The following is a 26,094-nucleotide window of genomic DNA, read 5'->3' as shown; positions in this document are numbered from 1 at the left end:
GACGATCATACAGCTCATTATCCATAGATACAGTAGTTTCCATGACTGGATTGAGTCGAGATGCAGTACTACACATGTGTCAGGACCGTAAATGGCAACTGCATGAAGATGGCGTTACTATTAACCCTGTACCACCCACTCAACCTGCACCGTTACATACGTCGAGTGAGGACCAGCTTTTCAAACTCACAGATTTTGTCACCTTTTTAGAAAATTAAGTAAGTTTATTATAATTTTTCTAAGATAAGTTTTAATTTGGGGCAGTTGTCTAATTTATTATGATCTTTGATTTGATGAATAAAAAATTATTTAACAGTTGATCTAATTTAGGTATTTTCACCAAATATTTGATGAATAAAGGCTTAAATAATTTTGAGCCATCAAATAAAATCATAGTGTGAACGGCTTACTTCTGTCATAGTTGTGTATTAAATGTATGCTCTTTAATAATAAATATTAATTTTTATTTTTGAAATATCCGTATTTGTATTATCCACACACCTCAGGTTAAAAAGGAAATGATAATTTTTTTATAATATTTTATTTATTACAAAATTTATTCTAATAATAATAATAGTATAAAACATACGTTACAAAGTGGCAGTGTAAATTCGTAAGTCTTAAAAGTAGTAGCTGAAAAACTAGATTTTTGTGACTGACATGACAATATTGCCATATCCTCTTAATCAACAATAGATAGAAAAAGGTTTGGAAATATCACGAGCAATACATTAATCGTTCCACAAAAAGGTTTCAGCATGAAAATCTATATTACAAAATGAGTATCTACATTCAATTAATCTAGCAACTTGTTTAAAGTTTTGGCAATCTAGTTGCCCGTGAAGATACTTTGCAGTACTTACGATATCTAACAAGATGGCATGTGCTCGAGCAGGCTCTTGTACTTTTTCAATAGTCTTTGCTTTACAAAGCCAAGAGCATTTAGTATATTACTAATGATTTTTGTAAGTGTACTTTTTCATCAGAGATTACGGTTTAAAGCTTTTATTTGATAGCCAAAGAGAGTCCTTGGTGAGCATTGTTATTTCTTTGTCGTTACTCATGTCGTTCAGTATCTTCCTTGAAACGAGACCTGGTTTGGTCTCGGCTGCAGTCTCATAGAATTTTCATCTTCATCGCCTAGCGACGTTTCATAGGCGCGGTTTACTTGTCCACCATTAGGCTCAGCAAATACGTCTTTGACTGAAATATTCGCGGTGGACGTCCGGTGACGCGGGGCGCCGTGATTGTTGTTAAGCTGAAAAATAAGTTTTATTATACTTTAGAAGTAGTTGATAGGCAGGATCATGTGTCCTGGCTTGTACACAATTTTCCATGAATGTCAGTATTTCTTTATCAACATATCAACCCATATACATCTTATTGTTAAATAAGTAAACATTAGACAACATCATATAGGTTGTTCTGATCCCATAGTACAACTCGAGCCTAATGCCCTCAGATTTTCATTACTTCAAAAAATCAATTCCAGCCAATTGCTTCAATTTCGCAACACGTTTTCGCAAATTAGATCTCCCAAATTAGCATTTGTATAGTTTCTTCTACGCATAATAGAGTTAAGTAACGAACATTCACCATTCCAGTGACACCATATTCATTATTTGCGCCAAGCGTCTGCATCTGCGACTTCCTTCGCTCCGCCATCACGGAATTTCTTCTAGTTTCTAAAGCTTTCAATGTTTCCCTACGCAGCGTCATCTTGCGGTTCAGGACAGGTGTACCTGTGAATTTCATTAAATTAATTTAACGATAGTGCTTTCTAATGAATACTTAATATGATGACAATATTTACATAAAAAAAGGTGATTATTATATACTGGTTCATGGTTCTCTATAGTTTGGTCTATTGTAGGTTTACTATATTACTTTTTTAATATGTGTATCAAATGAGACGTAGAGTTTACCTGGTCCATCATTCGCATTCATATTAAAGAATCGTTTCTTGAATGCCACGTCCAGAGTGCCTATGTTCCTCTTCTTCTGTTTGGCCTTCTCCAAGTTGTGAATAGTCTTTCTTCTGCCCACGTTATGAGGACCTGAGCCTGAGTCATTATCGTAATCATCGTCCAATCCGTTCAATTTTTGTAGGTCCTTCACGATTGCTATTGCGTTCTTATCTAGCAGTGCATCTTGCGACAGATCCTCAGACTGTAGGAAATATTAGTTGAATGTTACCATTCGTTAGGTACTAAAAAGTTTCAGATCACATTACATTAAATATGTAATTTATTACCTTCTTTGTGCAGAACCAATTCAGTTCCGTCGATGAGAGAATGTGCGACAGTGTTCCGAATCGATGGAACAACATAGCAGTGAATTGTATGACCAAAATGAGGGCGAAGAAAAACACAAACACCAATCCAATAGGTTCCAATTGCAAATATTCCTTTGAGATTATCACCTGAAAATTTTATTGGTTCGTTTTAAATATGTTTCAATTCTACAAAGATGATGATAAATTAGTACAGTTGACAATTTTATTAAAGTGAAGAAACACAAAATGACATGGAATATTAACTTGAATGATCTGAACTTTTGTTACAGACAGGTGCGATCAAACAAATTGTAAATTCACTGTGCACGAAATTATAACGGCTAATGAACATAAAATGTGTAAAATGTTATACAGAATAGTTCACATCCACGCCACTTGAGTTCACTTGAATACAACAACTAAAATCGTTTATAGAACGTAAAATTTTGTATTGTATTCGAAGTGAACCTCGAAGACAGAGTATTCATAATGTTAACAAACACCACGTCTTCCGAAATATTTACAAGGGAAACTTGTGAGTGAACCTGATACCATGTTTAATAGAAGAAATTCCGTCACCTTAATAAAGAGAGAGATATTAATAAACTCCTCTGTGTAGTTGGGTAGAGTGCTAACTTTGCTAGGATTGCATTCTAAATCATTAGAACGAAAAAACAATTCCTTATGATAGAAAGACCGCATCTTAGAAGTGTGGAAGTATAGGTTGGGAACGGTATAACACGTTGCGGATTGAAGTGGTTCTATTGTTGCAGTGATATTACCTACTAATCTAAAGGGTAGGAACTTTATAGGGCCATGGATATTTAGTAGACCGTATGTGTGAAACCGTTAAAGTGACGCCCAAGTGTCGTTCTCGGTGTCATCAGGACTCCATGCAATTGTGCCATACCAAGACAGATCGGTTAGAAGAAGGTCGTTAGACTGGTGAAGTGACACGTATTCTATGGCAACTTATCGCTGTACCTCGCCTGTATCCTCGTTGACTGTAATATTTGTCTTTATTCCCAAAGGCCAATCCACGTGGAGTTGATCTTTGTTCAGTTGCAATAGAAATACTATCAATATAAATAAAGCATTGAACATGAAAAACGCAAAAACTGACTTATTGCGAAGTTCTATCAGATCACGAGCTATTCGAGCCTGTAAAAGTTAAATAAAAACAAACATATTTAGTAAAAATGCATCAACTTTCAAAGGTGACTGGGATTCAGACTAAGTTGGGTCGTTTTTTATAAAGTTGTACTGTTATGCTTGTCGTGGTCCCGAGTCATCGTTGAAGGTCGAGCGCTTGAAGATGGTTTTTAACTTTACCTCTTGCGTAGCCTCATCAAGTGTAATATTAGTTTTGACTCCGAGGGGCCACTTAAAGTGGAGGTTGTCCTTGTTCAGTTGTAGCAAGAACACAATGAGCACAAAGAGAGCATTGATCATAAAGAAGGAAAAGACAGACGAGTCTCTCAACTCTTTGAGATCCTTCGCAATACGTGTCTAAAATTGGGGGAAGAATAACATAAATAACAGAAAAATGCAAGAGATATTCAACCCTGAAAAAAATTTAATTAGTAGACACGGCAGAATATCAATCTACTTAGACTATCTACTAAGGATAATAGGATAATAAATTAAATTAAAGAAGACAAAAACAGCATTAATAAACAAAAAAAGTAATAGAAAGAACTTTCAACAAAAATTGAATACAGTACGTGATAAATAAGTCTTTAAGGGCTTCTTTGATATTTTCAATACCTGTTCCTCTTTGTTTGCGTCAATAGGATACAAATACTTATCCAGCAGATCTTTCCAGAATTGGATTTCAGTTTGACTCAAAAAGTCTACTTCTCCTTTCTTTAAATCGGGGTCTTCGATCCAGTACGGATTAATCAGGTCGTCTCTTCGTTCCTGCAATCATTTCCAAAACAATGTTACAATTTTTTCTTGACTTCATTGCGGCATATAAAAGATTTTTAACCTTGCTTACCCTTGGTGACGTTGAAAGTGTGTCGGTTTCCGAGTCAGAACTATTATCTCCCTCTGGACCCTCAGCCAAAGCATCGAGATGGTCTCCATTTGTGCTTCCACGTAGTCCTACGGATAATTTGCGACCTCTGCTAACGCCGTGAGGGTCAATAGTCCTACAATAATGTTCAGTGAAATTTTAATGTATGACTAGGTAGCGTTAAACAAATTAATGGCCTGTATTCACACAAATTACTTTATTGTGTCAGTATAATGTTTACAAGGTATCTATATATCCTTTTACAAGGTATCTCAGTCAAGCTAATTGTAAAACGTGTGCTACCAGTCAAAATAATGTGCGTGGTATACATACGTATACCGATACATCCGACCTGTTCTTGTCGATCTGTTTTGTTTTACAACATCGTGTTACAAATTGATACAATTAATAACCTACCTTTCTACGTTTTCAATTTTCTTTTCCAATTTCTCAAGCGTATTAGCGATGTGTAAAAGCTGTACTTTTTCCTCGCCTCCTTTTTCGTGTGTGCATAGCATGCATTTGAACAGTCCAGCAAATGAAAACTCTATTGATCCTTCTTCTTCGTTCTTGTTCACACCTTGCAGAAATCCTAATAGAGATTTTTGTTTTGCTTTTTTCTTAGCCTCCTCTGCTTCTTTCTTTTCTTCTTCTATTTCCTGTAAATCGTTACCACAGATTCATGAGTTTTAATTCTCAACATAAATGGTTAAATAAAATTATTATATAAATGTAACTGACCTTCTTAGTTTTCTTCGTTTGTACCTCACGAGTACCCCATGATACGACGTTCAAGTTTATGATGGAATAAAGAATTAGAAGCAAGTACATAGATGGAATTGAGAGTAGATAAATTATACCGGGTACTACACAGAAAAATTCTTGTGGATGTAAACAAGCTGCTATAAAGAATGAACTCGAAAGTGCTATCAAAAATATGGCTGATGGAGAACCTATCCCGTCCTCTCCTAATTGAAGCGCAGTACCGACTATTACAGCCATCATTATCATTGCATATGCTGTTGATAATATCTGTGCCACTAGCAACTGTAACATAAATGAGTTAGTTCCCTTAAAATATCTGATGAAAAATAAATAGATTGTACTAATTTATAAAGTATTTATAAAGTATTGATTAGGATAGTTACCTGAATATCAGCCTTCATTGTAAAGCAAACAAACATGAATAGTAAAATCGGGTACAAATTGTATTCGAAGGAAGTCCAGTTATCGATTCTGAAAGCAGCCACGAAGGCACCCACCAACATAAGGAATATAGTGCCGGGACCAAGGATTGTACCACCCATCAACATCATCTGTAGAAAATAAGCACAATATTATAAATTTAAGATGTTAATAATAAAAATTTTGCAGCTGCAAGTAATGTAATGTAAATTTTCACCTGATATGCTATGTAAGGAGTCGATATGTTATCGTTAATTTTGATCGTGTGCTTGTAGTCCACTAGCAAGTCCATAATGTTGGCGATTGTGGATGGCACCCATCGTCGACGCTGATTGTAAAACTCGCTGAAACCTTCGGGACAGTGTGTGTACGCGTCTGATGCAGCCGAGTATTCTACACGATAGCCACGTTGCAATAAAAGTGTGCATAACCAACGATCCTCCCCTGTAAAGCAGAAAATACATGAGTGTTGCCTAAACCCAACACTACGGCAAATGACTAGTAAATATGACCGTTCTTAATAACATCCATCAAGAGTAACCTTTAAGAGGCTTGAATCACTTCTCTATGTCTTATAATGAACATTTGCTAATAATTCCAAATATGCCTTTTGGAATTATTAGCAAATATTATTAGTTTTCTCCAGAAACAAAGCTACTATAAAAATTTAATAATTGGTACCTTGATCGTACTGTACGTAATGCCGGGCCTCATCAGATCGGAGAGTGTATTTCTTCATTACGTTGTCGTCCATCAAAGCCTTTCCTCTGAACAAAGAGAAGCATCCTGGACTACAGAGTACGCATCCGATCATGTGTTCAGTTGCCTTTTGCAGCCAATGACCAATAGCGTATTCGAACAACTGATACCATACCATAGGACCTGAAACATGATGATTAGTATTCATTAATACTGAGGTATTTATTATTGTAACGTCCTTAAAATTTAGAATCTGCCACTTATCACACCTGAACCAACAGGATGGATACGCCCGCAAGCTGCTCCCAGGTTTTTGTTCTTCTTCATCAAGTCAATCAAAAGCCGGACAGCAGGTGGTTGGAAATCAATATCTCCATCGAGTGTTAGCAAGTATGTGTTTTCCGCCATCACTTCTTTACGGTCCACAGATATAGGCAGTTCCATCAAACGGTGTCCCAAAAGATAATACATGTACATAACCTGCATAAAAAACACATTTTAACTCAAATACGATAAGCAATTTGGCTTTATTTAATACTTTTATATCTCTCAAAAGTAAATATAATATCTTCTCCATTCTATTTTTAATTATTGTTTTTGAGGTATAAATTTCAAAGATTAGCCCTTGCAAAATCTATATTGCTACGTCTACCTGAGACCAACGTTTTCTGTGTCGAATCTTTGCCTTATCTTTCAAGTGGCATATCATTTTAGTTTTTCCGGGCAAGATCCAAGTCAACCTTCCTCCATACGGTGCGGGCAATTTTTTCGGTGGCCTGATACGAATATTGGTCTGATGTACTTCGGAGGCAGCTTCATCGATGGTATCTACAAGAAGCTTTACGAATCGATTCACTTGGGAATCGTCGTCGCTGTGATCAGAAATTTCGAAAGCATCGTCCAAAAATATTTGAGCTGAAAAATATTAACATATTTCTTAAATTTTCATGTCCTTATTGAGATAAAAACCTGATTATTTATAGTAAACACCTACTCTCGAATTCATAGTAGTCTGGGTCAACGACTCTCAAGTATTTCTGCGCAACTCGACGAGCGCACTGATCCTCATCCATTCGTAAAATTGACTTCAAGAACTCTATCATTTCATCTTTAGTTTCGTGCCACATAGTAGCGCAAGCGTAGATTCTCGTAATTTGGTCCGAAGATTTGATAGTTTTAGGAACGGAACTAGTGTTGTCTGTGTGTACTGATATCGTTTCGTAATATTCGTCGCCTTTCTCTTTTTCTATTTCCGCAAGGTCCTGTAAGAAAAAAAACGTATTATCATTTATAACACTAGTATGAACAAACTTACTTAGCAGTATTTTTGTATATAATGAGACTGTACCTCAGTTTTAACATCTTTTTGGTCGTCTCTTTTTCTATTTAGAGCCATACTTTGATCAATGAGCAGTCCATTATACATTGGCACCACAAACAGCTTTTCTGTTGAAGCCAGACGTTCCGCCTTCGGTGTCCAAATATGAATCGTGATCCATGTTTGAGAAAGCAACCACAGCAACCACACCCATGCCATTTGCCTAGTGATAAAATCTTTTAGCGTGAACACTGCAAATTAAAATAATCGTTAGATAATGCCTACAATACGTAAACCATAATTGTAAAGATAACGTATGATCTGTTGTGTTCTCACCAGATGGACTTTCAAAGAAGAGGTAGTCAGGTACAGTTCCATGGAAGAAACAATTGTCACCGTTTCTAATTCCACAAGCAGCGATTAACAAATTGACGACTAAAGGTATAACCAGGTTGACAGGGAAAGCGTAACTGAAGCCTTGTATGAGAATCTTGCAAGCAAATTTCCCGAAGACATAACAAAAATATGCCGCAAATATTTGTATGAGCATGACGTAGAAGGCAGATTTGTATGCCGCTGCCACTTCTACGGAATCTCCTGTTAAAGTAACATTCGCTAGGTCCGGAACGACCGTGCCACCGAGCGTGACTTGAACCTGGAAAAAATAAGTATATCAAGATATTAAAAACCGTCATATTTGTCAGATAAAAATACAGTCTGTGGGTAAACATTTTTTTTCTTACTTCTTCGACCACAATATTATGCGGTCCAAAACCAGCACTGAATAACTGGAAAAACATAGCGGGGTCGTCGCCGTCCATCCATACGCTGCACACAATGCACACGAGAAACAGCAGTATTTTCCATACCGATATGAAGCGATATATGTAGTAGCGGGATACATTTAAATCATCCTTTAGCCTACCCAGGGTCTTTATGATACCTGGAAATATTGAGAACAAAGTGTTACATTATTATTCCGTAATAAAATAATATGAAATAATTTCGTCCGTGGATTTGCTCTCACCGATAGGACTTTGTCTTGTAACGTAGTTCTCCCACCAACCAAGCGATATACAAAAAGTTGAGATTGGGATCAGCCATAACACGGGCTTGTTTTCTAAAAGCGGCCACACGATGATTCCAGTCACTTGGGCAACTATCGCAGCCATGTCCACAATCACTTTTACAAAGCGTTTTGAATCTCGTGAGTTGCGAGATAAAAGAGTCAGAATGGCAGGTATTATACACAAGCAATTTGTGATCATTGCGCCCTTTACTACATCCAATTCCGGGAGCACTTTGAAGAACAATAATGCCACCCCTATCGTGTGCAGAGATTCAGCTATAAACACCTGTAAGAAATGAATAAAACGGCTAAATTTTTTAGTTGATAAGTAATTTCACTTACCTACCTATTTCTGCCGGCAAGCTGTAATGTGAGCATTACTGCGTTCCGGTTTTGAAGGATAGGGGTACTGGTGAAAATACAGGCACATGGGACTTGTCAACTTATGTCTCTTGTTGATGTGGCAGTGGCAGTTTGGCAGTGCCCCTCAGACTGTTATGGGCAGACGTGTAACTTACTATCAGGCGCACGTCTTGTTCGTCGACCAGTCACTTGATAGTATAAACAAAATCATCAACCCATTTATACGTCACACTGCTGGGCACAGGTCTCCTTTCAGGCGAGGGTTTTGTCATAGTCCTACACGCTGGCCCAATGCGGGTTGGGGACTTCACACGTTTTCCGAAAGTTGTGAACCTTCGTCGAGGTGCAAGTTTCATCGCTTTCATTACGATGTTTTCCTTCATCGAATAGTTCATCGTAAATTTTTAATTATATTTTGCATATAAATTCCGAAAAACTCAGGTACGAGCCCAGATTCGAAACCACGGCTTCTGCTTGAGAGGCGGTAAGTTCAACATTAGGGTACCACGGCTTTTTTAAGTGAAACGTTAGTGCGAAATAAAAAGTCTAACAATAGAGAACCAAAAGGATAATTTCGCGCTTGGCTGAATTGTGTAACTAGAAGCGATATCTTTAACTCACCGCAATGAACTGGGCGCTCCTTGGCTGTTTAGATGACTTGAAGAAGCATATTCTGACGGATCGGATGAGGGTGCCAATTTCGGGAATTGCGAACGCTGCCAATAAAGCCCACATCCACGCTACACGTTCCTCGTCCGGTAAACTCACCACGAATTGTTTGTCTCTACCTGAAATGTTTAAAACGATTCGTCATTTATTTTGAATTATATGTGTACTTTGTAACACACTCTTATTAATATGGAAAAATGATAGAGGCATGTGAGAGGAATGCATTACGAATAATTTATCTACATGTAGTATTGTATATTCTAATTGAACTTACCTAAATCCCTATTACAATAAGCAAGCCTCCTATCTTTCTTGAGTTGCGAGGTCATGAAGAGCACAGTGCCCTTGGCGAGGACGCCAGACCCCAACACCACAACGAAGGTGATAAGATACGCCAGCACCTTGAGGAGTCGCACTGTGAATTCCAGGCATTTCTGGCTTTCCATGGATCCACTGTCCTGCTTGCGCGGGAACTCCCGGAACACGTCCCATCCTTTTGTTTCTTGTACTGTTCTTTGGCTGGAAACAAGAATGACAACCATAAAATTTTTATTATGGATAGAGATTTCCAGGGGACTATGAGTTCCCCTGTAAGGTCAGGGTAAGACAGGCGTCCGGCCAGAGCCCAGCCCCAGTGATACGCCTTCAAGGACGTCTCTGGTGAACGCGGACTTTGGGTATGGGCTCGCCGGGCTAAGTGGCCGGTGTCAGAATAATAGGGAGGATGCTGTATGTGCACCCGGAGTCGCTCACCCAAGGTACTAGTATTTTGAGCACAGGATGAAATCTCTGTTCACATGGTGATTTGGAGTGAGGACCCGACTAAATAAGGTCCCTGTGTGGACTTGCTTGCAGAGGTAATTATGCCCTTTCCGTATAACCAAGAGGTTGATAGAGAGGGACACTATGAAAAAAACTAAGTGGAAAGATTGGCTTGTACGTTTTTCGCTATTGTTATCACGGAAACTCAAAAAACCGAAAAAAAGTTAGTTTTTTCGGTTTTAAACCGGAAATAATTTACTTCCGCAAATGCCGATATAATTGAAGTGTGCGATATATATGAATAATTCTACATAAACCAATGCCGTCTTGGTACAACGGCAAGAAAAACAACTTTCACACACGACAGAGAAATCTCGTGCAGAAGTCTTGCAATATTGTCGCTGTGTTATTATGTGTTACTTCCTTCCAATACTGCGCTTCCGATAACATTTTCGTCAGCTGTGTATAATCTTTATGATTATTTTATCTATTACATTCCATGTGAATTGCCTATACGTACAGTAATTTTTTATTAACATACTAGTTAGAAAAAGCGAACAAGATTGCGGAACCACATTCCTTAAGAAATATTCATACATGTAGAATAAGATTACATTCATGTATGTTTCATACGACATACAATTTTCCATGTTCCGTGAAGAACTCAGGGTAAGCTGTGAGCGGAAATCTAGTGTAAATTTATTACAATGCATAATGGTTTCAACACGGCCTGTAGCCCGCCCGCGTATTTGCCGCGCTTGGTTGTGACAGTGGAGTTTACGTAAGAACGCGCCGCACTGTGGTAACCCAATTAGACATTGCGACCGAAGCTGCTCACGCCGCGAAGCCCACGCCGACCGTTTGACCGAGGGTAATGGCAGTTGCGTATGAATGCTAGTTAAATAGCAATTTTCTTACAACAAATTTTTGGTTGTTTACAAACAAAGCTTTTTACTTTACAGTTTTTGTATTCATTACAGCTGTCAGCTCTTTCACCTGACACATCATATGTTAACAAAGTACCTACGACTCAAAATAAATTTAACTCTTATTAAGTGTAAATATAAATTTGTACATTTCGTGTGTTTAAAGGTGTGAGTTAACCACATAACTGACGTTTTAAACAAAAAGTCTATCATTTATAATAATAATAATAACTACACACACACTCAACATAGCCCCGCAACCATGTATCGCAGGTGCCATGGACACACATATAGACAACCACAAATTACACCCAAACTCATGCATGGTAACCGTTCGGCCACTGAAGCAGTTTATATAGCTGTGGCAAGACAATCACTGTCTTTCTGCACGTGAAACTCAATAACAAAAAAACTATAATTTTGATAAGAGTTTTATCTGCAGAAAGATGGTGAATTTCTTGCAACTGGTACATAATTTGTAGATTTTTGTGGAAAATGTCACTTATGTGGTTTTACCTTTAAGCAGACGATTTTTCTTTTTACGCGGGTAGCCTGTGGAACCGATAAACACAAAAGTCGTAAATTGCTCTCAGCACGCAATACAGCAGCGCTTTCAGGATGCTGTTGTGGTTGCCGAAGTTCTGTAACACGTCTGGGATGTTTGCGGGACCTTTCCGCCTTACTACGGAAAATCGATTCTCTTTTAAATAGACTACATCGCAGTAGCAACAGCAACTTGAAAATGATTGCTGTGAAAATGGAAAGACCTCTCTAAAGCACCTGATAGATTTTACTCGATCTAAGTTTGAAATGAAGTGCTAACATAGTTTATAAGTCGTAAGTTACTAATTTAAATATGGATTAACGTTGTCCAAATAAATATATTATTAATTGTGTTACGTATGTTCTTGTTTAGTATAGGTACTTTGAAAAGTAACGTCCGTACAGAAAAGTTTAGAAAGTTTGTGATTAATATGCGCACACGCGTGTCAATACATAACGGCGTAATTTCATAGCTCAAGAAAAATTCATATTTATTTTGTACATTTCTGTTATACCGTATACTAAAATTAGTCACATTTAACACAGAACTTAAAAACTTCGTCTTTTTAAGATTAAACATATTTACTAGAGCACGTCTACATCGCAATAAATTAAGTACTTTAAACTTATTCTGTATTTTAATTAAGTCATTTTAAATTTATTTAAATTATTACACAAAATGGTTATAAAATAAAAAAACAGACTGTGCAAGATATATTATACACGGTGCTAAATATAATAACACGTACATCTAAAAGATAATACGTAATTATATTAAACAATCCAACAACATACCTGTAAATACTACAGTAATGTAAAGTGCCATTACTATAAAGGGAATTATTATTATTAGGCCCGTAAACGTCGTCCTCCCTTTCATAACAACTTTTACGATCCTGGTCACTCATTGTTACAAATTACTTAAAATATACTATATTTAAACGTTAACACTGTACATTTTGGAAAAAAAAAACCGTAAAATATCACTTAAACATGTAAGGAAAGTATGGAGAAGTTTTGAAAGGATTAAAGATTGCTAACGTGTCCTGTCGATGCGAATACAATTTAATAAATCATTGTTAGAAGTACAGCAAGCGGTGCGATCGCAACAACGACTGGTGGTACCACGCCACTACTGACCACCAGCTACGTGAAACGATGATACGCCATTGTCACACATGATGGACAAAATATGAATACTAAATATCGGTTCCGAAACTTCGCAAAAACACTTCCTTTCTTACGAAATGAAGTCAATACCATTATAGATATGTTGGGTAACAAATAGGAATAACAATTGAAAAGCTATATAATATGACATATTGTATTTCGCTTGATAATTACACTTACTAATGTAACTAATAAATCACTTCTAGATATTTTTGTTCAAATGCTACTCGAGTTAAGGCTCCTGTTCCACAGGTTTCTACCAGCTGTACCCACAACTATATAAGTGATTTTTTATTTCCACTCTTCCCTACCACACCCTCACTGGTGGAGATGAGTGGAATTTCATTTCCACTCGAGAACTTTGCATTCGAGAATATAATAATAATAATAAATCTTTATTATGGACAACAATGCGCCTTGAAATCTTTGTAACAATAAAATATAATTAGGTTTTTTCCTACGGATTTAGACCTAAATTCTACTGCGGATTTTGTGCTTATTATTAAATGCCGCATCATGGGGCACTCACTGCTAGCCGCAATAATCTTCAGGAGGTTGCTGCTGGCACGTATCGTAATATGCGAAAATATCGAATCTTTTAAATTTGGATAATTTTCAGGCTAGTTTTCTCTACCTAATTTTGGTGAAAATTTTTATTATTTAAATTTTCAAGAATATTATCTTATATGTACTACAATCGAATATAAAATTCCTTGACGAAGTTCTAAAATGTTTAAATAATAAAAATTGCCACCGAGAGTAGGTAGAGAAAAGTAACCTGAAAGTTACCCATTTGCTAAAATATTTTGTGCAGTGCTATCAAAGTCTAGCCCACTATGCAGTGAGTACCTCGTTCTGCAGCAGTGGGCATGTGTAATTACTTGGCCCGTTAATTGCAACTGCTCGTACTCATGGCACCGCTATGAAGAAAGTTATGCCTGTTCTTGCACGTGTCGTTTGCCATTCATAAGATGTTAAAATCGTTGTCAGATACTACTTATTACCATTGTAGTTAAAGTGAGGAATAGAAAATCACCGTAATCAAATCATGAGATGGAGGTCAAATACGCATTTTTTCTTTTATAAAAAAAATCAGTAAGTGGCGATGGTGTCGCTACGTGCCTAGACGTGTATCTTAATGGGCCCCTTCGAAACTTATTATGTCACTAAGATCATTTCAAGGTTCGATTAGTTACATTATTTGATTTGGTGTCATCTGTAGTCTCGGTTTCTCAGAATTTATTATTAGCCGAGGTTGGAATCTAGATAATCTAAAATCGTGTATTTTAACACTGACGTGACCTTCCTTTACACATGAACCAGAATGTAGCGGCGTCTAAAGTGGTGCGTGCGGCGATGTATGTTGACGCTTGCACCGGCGCACTCGAAACAATAGATCGCTCAATGTCGTTTCAGCTCACGAAAACTTACGAAAGCCCTCGCCTGCCATCGAACCATTCCACGTGTTAAACCTGACACAATGTTCCAATGCAACACCATGTATCTATTAACTAGTGGGCGGTAAGCGTATCTAATTGTCGATTATCGAGTGTCCTAATTTTTTTAGTTCTTATGAAATTAGTCTCACGTCTGACATGCAAGTGCGCGTTAAGCAGGTAACGGTATTAGAGCAATGATACAGGTGAATGAGATGATCCTTTTCGGTAAATTTCCATAAAGAGAATATCACACCTTTAAACCGTTGTGTTTACTTAAGACGCCATAAAAGGAGTCCATAGCATGTAAGCACACTGCTAAATTCAAGTTCAAAACATTCTCCCCGACCAGCGAGACAGGAAAACTTGAATCGTTATTTATAAATTATATTTATTTATGTATGTGAGTTGGAAACAAGTACCACCTCCAGTTTCGAACCTTTAGGCCAGGCTGACAGGTCAACGACATGCCTTTAGCGGAGTGTGCGTGCTTTTATGTTTCCCATATAGGTCATACTTGAACATTTTAGGCTTTACTCTACAGTTAGGTTGTCATACAAATCACAAAGTAAATTCTTCGATTCGCTTAACAAATACAGTTCTTGTCTAGTTTTCAGTACGAAAATATATAAAGGCTATATTGGTAATAAGTACAAACTGTTGTGTCAACTATTTATTAAGCTCCGTTGTAATCCAATATTCAAAGCACGCCCGACCCCGCTTGGTGCGTCTCATTCCATACGAAATGACGATACCACAGACGAAAGTTTCTTTTCTTTCAAACCCGCAGTAAAAAGATTTTTGTGTATGTATGGTGAATTCAAAAGTTATAAATCTGTAGTGAACTTTAGAAAAGAAGACCTCCGTGGTCGAGTGGCTTGCACACCGGTTTTTGTGGTGTCGTCATCTCTGAAATCCAAGGTTCGATCCCCAGCCGGGTCAGTGTAGAAAACTAACTTTTCTATATTGTCTCGTGTTCGGGTCGTCGTTGTTTCCGATTTCTATAACACAATTAGCTACTTACCTTGGGATTAGAGCAACGTTTGTGATGTGTCTAATATTTATTTATTTAAAATACAAGTATATTCGTTGAAATATAAAGTTGATAGTGAAAAGGTGAATCAGAATAGATATGAGATTGATATATTGCATCTAAGTGCGCTTTAGCGAAAGGTAACCTCGAGATAACATTGTTTTAATAGAGTGAATAGCCCTGTTGCTATTCGTATCTTGGCTGCGTCTGAGCCTCAGAGGCCATGCAGCGAAGTGGGGCGCAAAAATGTGGCGCAGTCGATCGATCGAAAGTTGTGTCGTCAGAGTTGTCAACCTTGGCATTTGAGCGGGTTCCGGCACTAACATTGGTCACCGAGACCAAACGTGAACAGAATCTGAGCAAGCCAAATAGATTTGCTTCTTTTAATGCCAGCCTTCTGCAGTCCTTGACTTCCGTTATATTTGTACCTTAAATCTGAATCATAGATCAACATTCTTTTCTTATTTCCATTTTCCTGAGTCGTCAGCACAACATAAAACTTTTCTCATAAGTTTATTTCTTATGTTCAAGAAACGAGAATGTTTATCTAATCGAGATTGTAACCAATGTCATTAGCGGAATGGCTCTCTATATTGAGAATTTGATTTATCATTTCGTTTAATTTAAAAAGACCTGATTGGGAAACGCGTGAGTGAGAGTCGGCGGCGTCGGTGCAGAAGCGGAACCGACGCGACTCATCTCTTGCGCGTGCGCAACGGTTGCTCAATCTGCTGAGAACGTACTCGTAATATCAGGGATGGAAGTGCGGCAACGACATTGTTATGCACTCACTAACACATCCAGTTCATAGTAATTGTACTGTTATAGACAATTCATTTACATTCTTTGTTGTAATATGTAATATAAAATATAGGTAATCGGTCATTACGTCATAGTTAATATAATACAAACTGTCCTCGTTATTCTTATATGTACATTGAGATTTATACTAATTTGTTCTTCAACCTGTGCCATATAAATGTGAAGGCAAATTTAGTTATCATTTTGGACGAGGTACCAATATATTGATAAATAGATAACCTTCACCAAAGGTTTGTTACCTTAACGCTTGCTTGAGCGCGGAAGAATGGTTCTACATTGTTTAATTTTTAGTTCTACAGATACATTGTCAAGGAATATAGTTTAACGTTATTAATAGGTAAAAGGTTAACTCTATTTAAACGTACTTGTTTTTGTAATGTCAAGTGACGGACCGAACAAGTCGTGCGCCTGATAGTAAGCTATACGCCTGTCCATAACAGTTGCAGTGGCACTCAGAGCTTTAAATCGCAAAGATCTGAGAGGCACTGCCCCTGCGCCCGTCACCTTGAGACTTAAGTTGACAAGTCCCATGTGCCTGTAATTTCACCAGCGTGTATGGATCTAATTGCCTAATCCATAGGTATTATTTATATACGGATCTTGTCCTCTGATTCCATCGATATGAACCACGGACGCCCAGTAGGCCCAAACTGGTAATTAGTAATCATACGAACAATTTGTGGAATAGCGGGCTAATTTCTTTTTAAACGATAAAATATGACATTCCCGACACCTTTTATTCTTGTGTAATTTCTAAGAATTTTAATCGATTTAGAGAAAAAATTGTTTTTTTTTTGTTTTAAAGTTTAGTAGTAGTGGTGTTTTAAAAGTACATAAAAAAATTTGGAAATTTGCCGCGTCCTTGAATGATTTGAACTATAGTGTGACCAATCTAAACACAACACTTTTCTACATTCTGACGGCCTCCGTGGTCGATTGGTTCGCACACCGGTTTTCATGGTGTTGCCATCTCTGAGGTCCCGGGTTCGATCCCCAGCCGGATCAGTGTGGAAAACTAACTTTTCTATGTTGTTTCGGGACTGGGTGTTTGTGGTACCGTCGTTGTTTCTGATTTCCGTAACACAAGTGCTTTAGCAACTTACTTTGGGATCAGAGCAACGTATGTTATGTGTGTATATACACATACATATATATATACAGTATAGGTAATATTTATCATATTTAAAAAATCAGCTTGTTATTCAACAAATTGTTCCTATAAGCATGACTAATAAAATCAGTTTGGGCTTTCTGATTAATTATAATTTAACATTCTAAAAGTATTTAATCTTATTATGTGAACAAAATATTTAAAGTATGAAAATACATAACAAATGTTGATACGTGTCCATTTAAATCACTATTCGAGAATCTTGGAAACAGGATTAAAGTCAATGTCTTTCGTATTTGTTGAAGTGTAATGTAAAAAATCCGTTGACCCTGCCGTGGGGCAGTGACGTGTCAAGCCCGAATCTCACAGCATGATGTCATACATAACAGAATTATATCATACACAGTCCGTACATCTTCACGTAATCACTATCCGTTTGCAATTACTACGATACGTACAATACAGTTACTTTGTGAGAAATGGGCTTTATGCTTGGTGTCATCAAGTGAAGTGTAGCAAAAACGATACACATTGCTGTGAGAATGCTTTTCTATTCACAGAATAGCGACATTTCACTTTCAATTCTCGCTACGGAGTTTGTTAATGACGGTATTATACTATCTAGTTATTAGGATAAAGAACATAAGGCCGTAATTAAATAAGCAATACAACAAACTTGACTGTTCTAATTTCAAAAACGATAATGACAGGTGCAAAAAGCATTATACGTAGGCTATAATTGTAATTTTTATTATTAAAAAAAACCTGCCTCAAAAGTTCTTGGAATTACATCCATTTACCAAGTTGTATTGAAATCGGTTACCGGAAAGTGCGCGAAACCGGATTCTTCCGCTAGTTTAGTCTAGGGAAGTACTGCCACCTCAGCTATTTCTGCCGCCAAGTAGTAATGTGTGCATTGCTGCGTTCCGGTTTTGAAAGGTAAGGGTGCTGATGAAATTACGGGCGCATGGGACTTGTCAACTTCTGTCGCAGGGTGACGGCGCAGTGACATTGCCCCTCGGATCTTTGCTATTTAAAGCTCTGAGTGTCACTACAACTGTTATAGACAGGCGTGTCGCTTTCCACCAGGCGCACGACTTGTTCGTCCCGTCTCTTGGTGTCATAAAAAAAGTTTGCCACCCTTAGAGGAAGACTTTATTTTCTTAAAATTTATATAGGGCCAATACTGAGGTACCCACTTTGCAACAAAAAATAATCATCAAAATCGGTTCACAAATTCCTGAACCTTCTCCTTTTTTTGGAGTTTGTTAAAACGTTCTCCAGGCGACTGTGTATTTTCTTTGTATGTTACGCGATTATTCAGACATTTGTGAACCGATTTCTATGATTCCTTTTTCTTAGAAAGGAAGGTACCTCATTAGAGGTACCTTCAAATTTGGAGAAAGTATTTCCAATTACGAATCTGGTTTATTGGAAAACTTGACAAATAAAGTCATTCCAAAATCCACAAACTTTTGTGATCGGTTTTTTATTATAAAAAAGGTATAATTGTACACATAATTATAATTATACATTATAACTGCACATAAGATACAGAGAACCTATAAGATAAGAATCATCCGATAACATAGTGTAAAGCTAAAATTCGCGCTACCTATTGTGACTTAACTTGGTTTATGTAACATGTAATATGTTTGTTTAGTAATTTTTGCTAAAATATATTTATATGCTTTACGTAGAGAATTGGATAAATGTAGCCAGATATACCTATTTGCGGAATTTATTGCTCCCCTAACAAACAATAAAACGGCCTCATGAACTTTGTGAATTATAATTATTTTGTTTCGAGGTTTTTACAGGATTGTATCAAATCCAGCAAACAATTTGCAATCGCTGACATGACAATATATAAAATGTAATAAAAAACTGTCAAACATTTACGGCAAGTGTGACACTCTCCTTGGCGACTCTCGTCCAAAGAGACTGCCACAGCCAGCCGGTGATAATAGGCGGCGTCTAAAGCCGCCACACCTACATGACCAGACCGGAAATATTCTAAATATTGTTAATATGATATTTACCTCCCACCGTAGATTTCGTTAGCGAGGGGTGTAAGCTCGTCGTCGGAATTATCGCTGCCCTCATCTCGCCGCTTCCCTCCCGACGTCGCCATCTTTCATTAGTCTGTAACAAACATATGTAGGATAAACAGTTTTACGTCTTATTCTTATCTTAGCAATGACATGCATTATGCTTTTACGCAATGTGTGAGAGAGAAAGATTTTTAATAAGCTACCGTGTCATATTAAATCACTTCCTTTGATCAGTTTCAAAAAAGAAGTGCGCAAATGGCTCTTAGAAAAATCATTTTATTCGGTTGACGATTTTTTCAAATTGAAAGACTGATCCGTATCGATGCATATTTTAATCTTGATTTAGCTTATCTAATGTATTAATTTGAACCCAGAACTCGACTACGCCGACCGTGTCTCTTCTAAATTAAAAGACGCATAATGCGAATGAAACTTCATATTTGACATAGTCTTTTGATTTGGTCGAGTATTCCTTATATGGCAGTTACGGACGTAGACACCCTGATTAAAACCATCCAAAAATCCCCACCTAAACAAATTGTCTTTCCTCCGGCTAACAAGAGTCCGAAGCCTAATAGACTTCCAATTATAGGTTGGTTGTGGTGAGGCGTTACTTTCCACCGTGACAGTTGCTTCAGCTGTACCAAGCACAAGTCCGTTCTTGCATGGGTACTGCTGCCACCTTTGGGATGGGTCTGCTACATATCAACTGGCCACTTTGGATTCAATTGACAACCGTGCCAAGAGGCTTATAGGTGACTCGAAATAGTGGAGGCGAAGCTGCAGAGCCTTGAATACCGCCGTAAAGTTGCCTGCTTATCGGTATTTTACACAATATATCACGGAGAGTGTGCGACGATTCAAATCCACCTTCCCCTTCCATCACCGGGGGACTAGGCATAGGCTTGGGTTCCACCCCTATGTTGTGGATATTCCAAAGATTCGCACGAAGCGTTACGCTTCCACATTTATATGGCGAACGGCTATGGAGTGGAATTCCCTGCCTGCAGACTTGTTCCCTGGACTGGAGTGAATAACCATTATTTAGGTGTGTATGCTCCATCGTCGACCTTATCGTCACTTTCCATCAGGTGAGATGGAGGTCAAATGCCCACTTATATTTTATAAAAAAAAAGTACGTCATATAATTATTATATTATAACCTATTAATATCAAAAGATCCAAATCATAGCATCCAAATAGCACACAGAATCCAAAATCATACCATTTTCCTAATTAAGGAATTTAGACCGGTAGCACTAATTAATAATAATAATAATAATTTACTTCTTTTAAACGGTACAATACTTAACAGATATGATTACGTTAAATATTGGTCGCATAGAAGTTATTTAGACAGATTAACCAGATAACACAACAAACATTGGTAGCAGTAGAGCTCCTTGTGAAAGAATTCGTTCAGGGAAGTACTGCCACTATACCTATTTCTGCCGCCAAGTAGTAATGTGACCATTACCGCGTACCGGTTTTGAATGGAGTAACTACAGCACATGAATTGTCAACTTTATGGTGACAAACGCAGTGGCAGTGCCCCCCATATGTTTACGATGTAAACTCTGAGTGGCACTGCAACTGTTATGGAAAAGGCGTGTCGCTTACCACCAATCGCGCGACTCCTTCGTCCCGTCACTTTATATCATAAAAAAACCTCGGAAACTAAAGTAAAGAAAAAACATTCGAACGTAATTATAACCATAGATAAGATAGGTCTGAATTGCTCCATACCTGAAACGAAATAAAATAATACTGTGATATATTGACCTCGTTAACTATTTTAATAATTATTTATATTTTACGTTTAATAGGTACGAGCTATTTTACGACCGTGAGCTGAAAGCATAATATTATCTATGGGCAAAGCTATCCTACGCGCGATGCGCGGGCAGACAAAAGTTTCTGAGCGTTTGTTGGCAGTTATTTTAATCATAAAGTATGTAATTCACAGACTCGGAGTATAAATAGTTGTATAGTCATTTACTAAATTGCGTGTAGAGTGCCGATACATAACCTGCTTTTTTATTTTTTTAGTAAATATCATGATGTATTACTACCACGATTCATCTACTTTTGTGAAAATACTCCACTAGTTTGTTATGATTATTTATAAAAAGATCGTACAACCACAAAGAAAAATTCCTTCGAACTAGCGACTGTTGTTCGAGTCCGGTAGGATCGAAGGAATTTTGTTTGCGTCTGTTCAGTCTTTGTATTACTTATAATTCCATAAGCTACTGTATCATAGGAAAAAGTAAGAAAAACATGGCCAAAATGACGATTTATTTATATAGATTTATTTCATTATACGATGTAAACATAAGCACGATTCATACATAAATAATAATTTATTTATTTATTTTACAATACATATGGTTAAAATGCATTCACGCTTTTTTGCTATCAGAATAGACAGAAGCATCAGCCTTTGACGTGGTATGGTCCTGATACATGTCATTCGCATCTTCGACGTTCATATTGTAACTAAAAACGATAAACCATAAAAATAATTGAAAATATGTCTTGTAAATTATGCTGGTATCCGCGAATTGCTTTGGATCCTACTCCTTAAAAACGAACATGATTTTTATTTAGTATGTTGCTTCAAACAGTAGCACCTTTCGTAAACGTTAAACATACCTTAATATTTAGTCTAATAAATGCTCTTTCAGGAAATGAGTTACTATTGATCCGGAAATAAAAGGAAACATTGAAAATCTCGAATTTGTTTAAAAAAATTAAGCTCTCTTGAATATGAGTGTGTCATGTTGTGGCAATTAATCTATTACAATTGTATATTTATTGTTACAAACCTGTAGTTGAGACGTCCATTTTGTGGACTTAGTAAAAATAAACAAATTACAAAAATTATAAATTTTTTCCTCGAACATTGAACTAAGATAATTGTACTACACGCTCTAATAAAATGTATCGAATTTAAAATGGTACGGGTAAACAAACACGTTTCTTTAAATGCAGTTTGAATGCAGAACATCATTCTTTATTATTCAGCTAACTAATGGCATCTGTTCTAAATTCGAAATTAAATTTTTGTTAAATGTTGTATTAGTGTACATATTAGTGGCCAGGCTTCTACTCACTTTTTCCCATACCCTCTAAAGCAAGCATGGGAGTTTTTTACGTGCTACCCCATATCGGTATGCCATACGACAAAATGGATTTTCAATTAATTGACAACAAAATAAGCTTCCATTGACACGCCTACCTAATACACAGCCGTTTGTTAGTTGAACAAAAGCAAACTGGTGTTAATAGTGTCAAATCCTAGTTCTCACCAGTCAATTTTAAGTACTTACGTATTGAGTGAAATCACCGTAAACGCGACTTTCCACAGAGCGAGTGTTTATCGGCTCACGCTTTTACCTGCAGTGGACTTAGTCGTGACATTGCTAAACTTACGAAACATTTGCTAAGATAACTAGTCGAGTGGATTTTAAAGGTGGAAACTGAATTCAACGTTTCATTGTCACTTTTCATTGTCAGCAAAGCAATTTAATAAATACCGTGAAACGAAATCGGTTATTATGGTGTCGCCATCTCTGAGGTCCCGGGTTCGATCCCCGGCCAGGTCAATGTAGAAAAACGAACTTTTCTATATTGATCTAGGTGTCTGTGGTACCGTCGTTGTTTTCAATTTCCATAACACAAGTGCTTTAGTTACTTACTTTAGGAGCAGAGCAACGTTTGTGATGTTGTCTAATAGAATATTTAAAAAAATATCCTTGTTTCTATGACTGCATACTTTATAGTCATATCTACAAAGCTTTTTAATTTTACAAGTAGGTACACAATATTTGCTTGTTACGCTAAAGAATCATTTTGAAATTAATTAAATTAATTTTTAATTGTTATTTAGAAGCAGTGGAGCTCCTTGTGAAAGAGTTCGTCTTCCTGCCACCTTAACTATTTATGCCGCCAAGCAGTAAGGATTGTGACCATTAAAATTACTAGGTTCCGGTTTCGAAGGGTAAAGGTACTGGTGAAATTACAGGCACATGGAACTTGTCAACTTTTGTTTTAGGGTGATGGGCGCAGTAGCAGTGCCCCACAGGTCTTTGCGATTTAAAGCTCTGAATGGCACTGCAACTGTTATGGACAGGCATGTCGCTTGCCACCAGGCCCACGACTTGTCCGTCCCGTCACTAGGTATCATCATAAAGAAAAATTGGCAGGACATAATCATATCACCTTGATATGTTTGTCTATCACGTTACCAGGTTGTTATGCAATAAGTAAGAGCCTGATAGATATCGTGGACAACAAAGTACCTATACTTGGAACTGTCTGTTTGCGAGCAAGAGAGTATCTATAGCGTGAATCACTGACTGCTGAACCTCGTGCATTCCTCGGTCCTGCACTCGACCTTGCCGGTCATTCATCCCTTACTTGCGTTTATTTGTGAAGAAATTTGACGTGCACAGCGTTTCAATTACTTGTATAGAAATACTTCAATGTGGTAATTCAGAGGTATAATGTGGAAATACCTTTCAAATGTGTTTTATATGCTGTCTGAATAAATTTAAAAAGGCCTTGGTTTTGAATTTGTAAATTCAAATAATCAATTCATTACAAAAAACACATAATACAATATGTATTGTGCCAGACAACCGATTGCCTGGTGTAAAACTAGGGAATTCCCTGTACTATGAGTACCAGTGCAACGAAATTTACTCTAGGGCACTTTCCACAACACCCAGACCAAAAGTTAATTTCCCAAATTGGTCCTACGGGGAATCGAATCCGGGAACTCCTCATCCAGTGTCCACAGTGCAAATAGTTAGGTCACCAAGTTCGTCTATAATATATGGTCGTCAATATTTTATACATACATGTCGTGATCATACGTCCCGCTTTTAGACTTCGTGTCCCGTTATCCCAAAAATACTTAAAAGTGTCCTGCTTTTACAAAACAGAACACACGTCACAATAAATTAAAAAAATAACGCGAAAGCGAAATATATGTAAAACCCTTAGACTATTCCTTTATTTCGAGTTCTTAGGTTTTCGCATTGTTACACATAGGAAATGAAACTATTTTTCCGGATTTAAATCGCGAATATTTGTTTTTTCAAACAAACCGACGTTTCGGGTCCTTTACAGGTCCCATGGTCACGGTTGACTGGGACCTGTAAAGGGCCCGAAACGTCGGTTTGTTAATAATTAAATCCGTCGGTAATTAAATCCGGAAAAATAGTTTCATTTCCTATATTCCTTTATTTTTTTCCATCTTCTAAGGTAAAACCAGACATCGAGCACCAGTCTACACAAGATTAGTTCTATTTTTAAATTTTTGACTCGTGAAACAATTTTAGTTCTTTTTGTTTTTTTTATCATTAAACATGTCGTAACTATTATAAACAAGTCTTTCTCTGAGAGGAAAAAAATAATGGTCACATTATATACATAACTACGTAAGATTAAATATTGCAGTTGCTTTAGAAGTAACTAGACAGGTCAGGTTTATTTGTTATTACTTTCGACCAACAACGTAGGTACTTAAATAAATTTGCTAAATTTGATCCCTAATTACAGTCTCATTAATAGACTTTATAGCTATAAAACAAACCACTATTTATCTCTTGTAGTGCGAAGTGCCTGAAAGTCATTAATTTCGCTTTCTCTTAGTATGTATGTACAAAGTATATAATCACTTCAACAACCGACGTATGAAGTATTTAGTACCCACCATCGCCTTCGACTTCAATCTGATTTCTAGTTTATTGACATGTACGAGTATGTATTATGGGATGATACTTGGTATATGATATATACCAAGATATATATATATATATATATGTATATCATATATTCACTATATATATATATATATATATACTGAAATAAATATATATAAGATGAGAGAGAGAGTGAAATAGTTAATAAATATTGCGGATGCAAAAAATTAAAAAAATTGTTAGTCTCCTTATTCTAGAGAAATGTTTTAAATTAAGTTTAAGATAAAATTAAATATGTGTATAAACGTAGTACCCTTCGTTCTTTCCTCTTCAGAATATTTAATTTCTTCGTTATTTCATGTATGGTTCAATATCGTGCAACTATTAATCGTGGTTAGATTTCTAGATGATTAACGTTTTTCATGGGTCCTCTCTTCATAACAATATATAGATGAAAAAGTGGCATATTCTACGCATATAGAAACTAAGAAAATAAAATTTGTAGGTTTGACTTGATTGTTAGCAAAATTAAACTCAAATCGCATAAAAAGTACTAGATTCGACATTCGACATTCGAACTCCACAACAAATTTCGTGTCCCTTTTATTGTGTAGAATAAAGAAAAGGCTTTAAGATCAAAGCAATCTTCATTAGAATACAAAAATAGAGTCGAAGGGATAACTATTCAAACATAATATATTATATTCATGCGGTCCAAGTTGTAAAAATAGACAACGAAAGAAATCTTTACCCACGCAGTAGCTATTGCGAATATCGGCATGTAGTTTTGTTGGTCCTCGCTGTGGGGGCGTGAGGGCTGCGCTGGCGCAAGGTCAGCGACTTCCGCGGTGCATGCGCTGGACAATACGCCCCTCCACTATGCCATTGTAATGCGAGATTATCTTAGACACACCAACATTCACAGGATTAA

The 26,094-nt window shown here is 36.9% G+C and overlaps 1 protein-coding gene across 8 annotated transcripts in view; it reads right to left on the bottom strand.

The window, feature by feature from the left end:
* Window positions 1–596: 596 nt before the first annotated feature.
* The window catches only part of LOC113233885 (chitin synthase chs-2), a 37,703-nt gene continuing 12,205 nt past the window's right edge, over window positions 597–26,094 (bottom strand). Inside the window, exons 2-23 of one of the 8 annotated variants that reach the window (XM_026469151.1) lie at window positions 19,441–19,543; window positions 9,870–10,114; window positions 9,548–9,714; window positions 8,522–8,849; window positions 8,238–8,437; window positions 7,831–8,149; window positions 7,525–7,745; window positions 7,171–7,438; window positions 6,829–7,091; window positions 6,446–6,656; window positions 6,159–6,359; window positions 5,695–5,921; window positions 5,441–5,608; window positions 5,034–5,339; window positions 4,710–4,951; window positions 4,275–4,428; window positions 4,043–4,195; window positions 3,608–3,784; window positions 2,255–2,422; window positions 1,926–2,169; window positions 1,591–1,742; window positions 597–1,258 (exon numbers count right to left, since the gene is read on the bottom strand). In XM_026469151.1, the coding sequence (XP_026324936.1) occupies window positions 1,070–1,258; window positions 1,591–1,742; window positions 1,926–2,169; window positions 2,255–2,422; window positions 3,608–3,784; window positions 4,043–4,195; window positions 4,275–4,428; window positions 4,710–4,951; window positions 5,034–5,339; window positions 5,441–5,608; window positions 5,695–5,921; window positions 6,159–6,359; window positions 6,446–6,656; window positions 6,829–7,091; window positions 7,171–7,438; window positions 7,525–7,745; window positions 7,831–8,149; window positions 8,238–8,437; window positions 8,522–8,849; window positions 9,548–9,714; window positions 9,870–10,114; window positions 19,441–19,532 (4,695 nt within the window). In that variant the 5' untranslated portion in view covers window positions 19,533–19,543 and the 3' untranslated portion in view covers window positions 597–1,069. Of the gene's footprint in view, window positions 1,259–1,590; window positions 1,743–1,925; window positions 2,170–2,254; window positions 2,423–3,259; window positions 3,437–3,607; window positions 3,785–4,042; window positions 4,196–4,274; window positions 4,429–4,709; window positions 4,952–5,033; window positions 5,340–5,440; window positions 5,609–5,694; window positions 5,922–6,158; window positions 6,360–6,445; window positions 6,657–6,828; window positions 7,092–7,170; window positions 7,439–7,524; window positions 7,746–7,830; window positions 8,150–8,237; window positions 8,438–8,521; window positions 8,850–9,547; window positions 9,715–9,869; window positions 10,115–12,621; window positions 12,750–19,440; window positions 19,544–26,094 lie in introns of those variants that run through there. The other 7 variants (XM_026469165.1, XM_026469143.1, XM_026469157.1 and 4 more) reach the window with 7 other exon arrangements.

The sequence above is a fragment of the Hyposmocoma kahamanoa genome, unplaced genomic scaffold, assembly GCF_003589595.1.
Source record: "Hyposmocoma kahamanoa isolate Upper Pololo Valley unplaced genomic scaffold, ASM358959v1 102, whole genome shotgun sequence".
Lineage (NCBI taxonomy): Eukaryota > Metazoa > Arthropoda > Insecta > Lepidoptera > Cosmopterigidae > Hyposmocoma > Hyposmocoma kahamanoa.
Note: the sequence above shows the minus strand (reverse complement) of the source record. Positions and strands in the feature narration are given on the sequence as shown.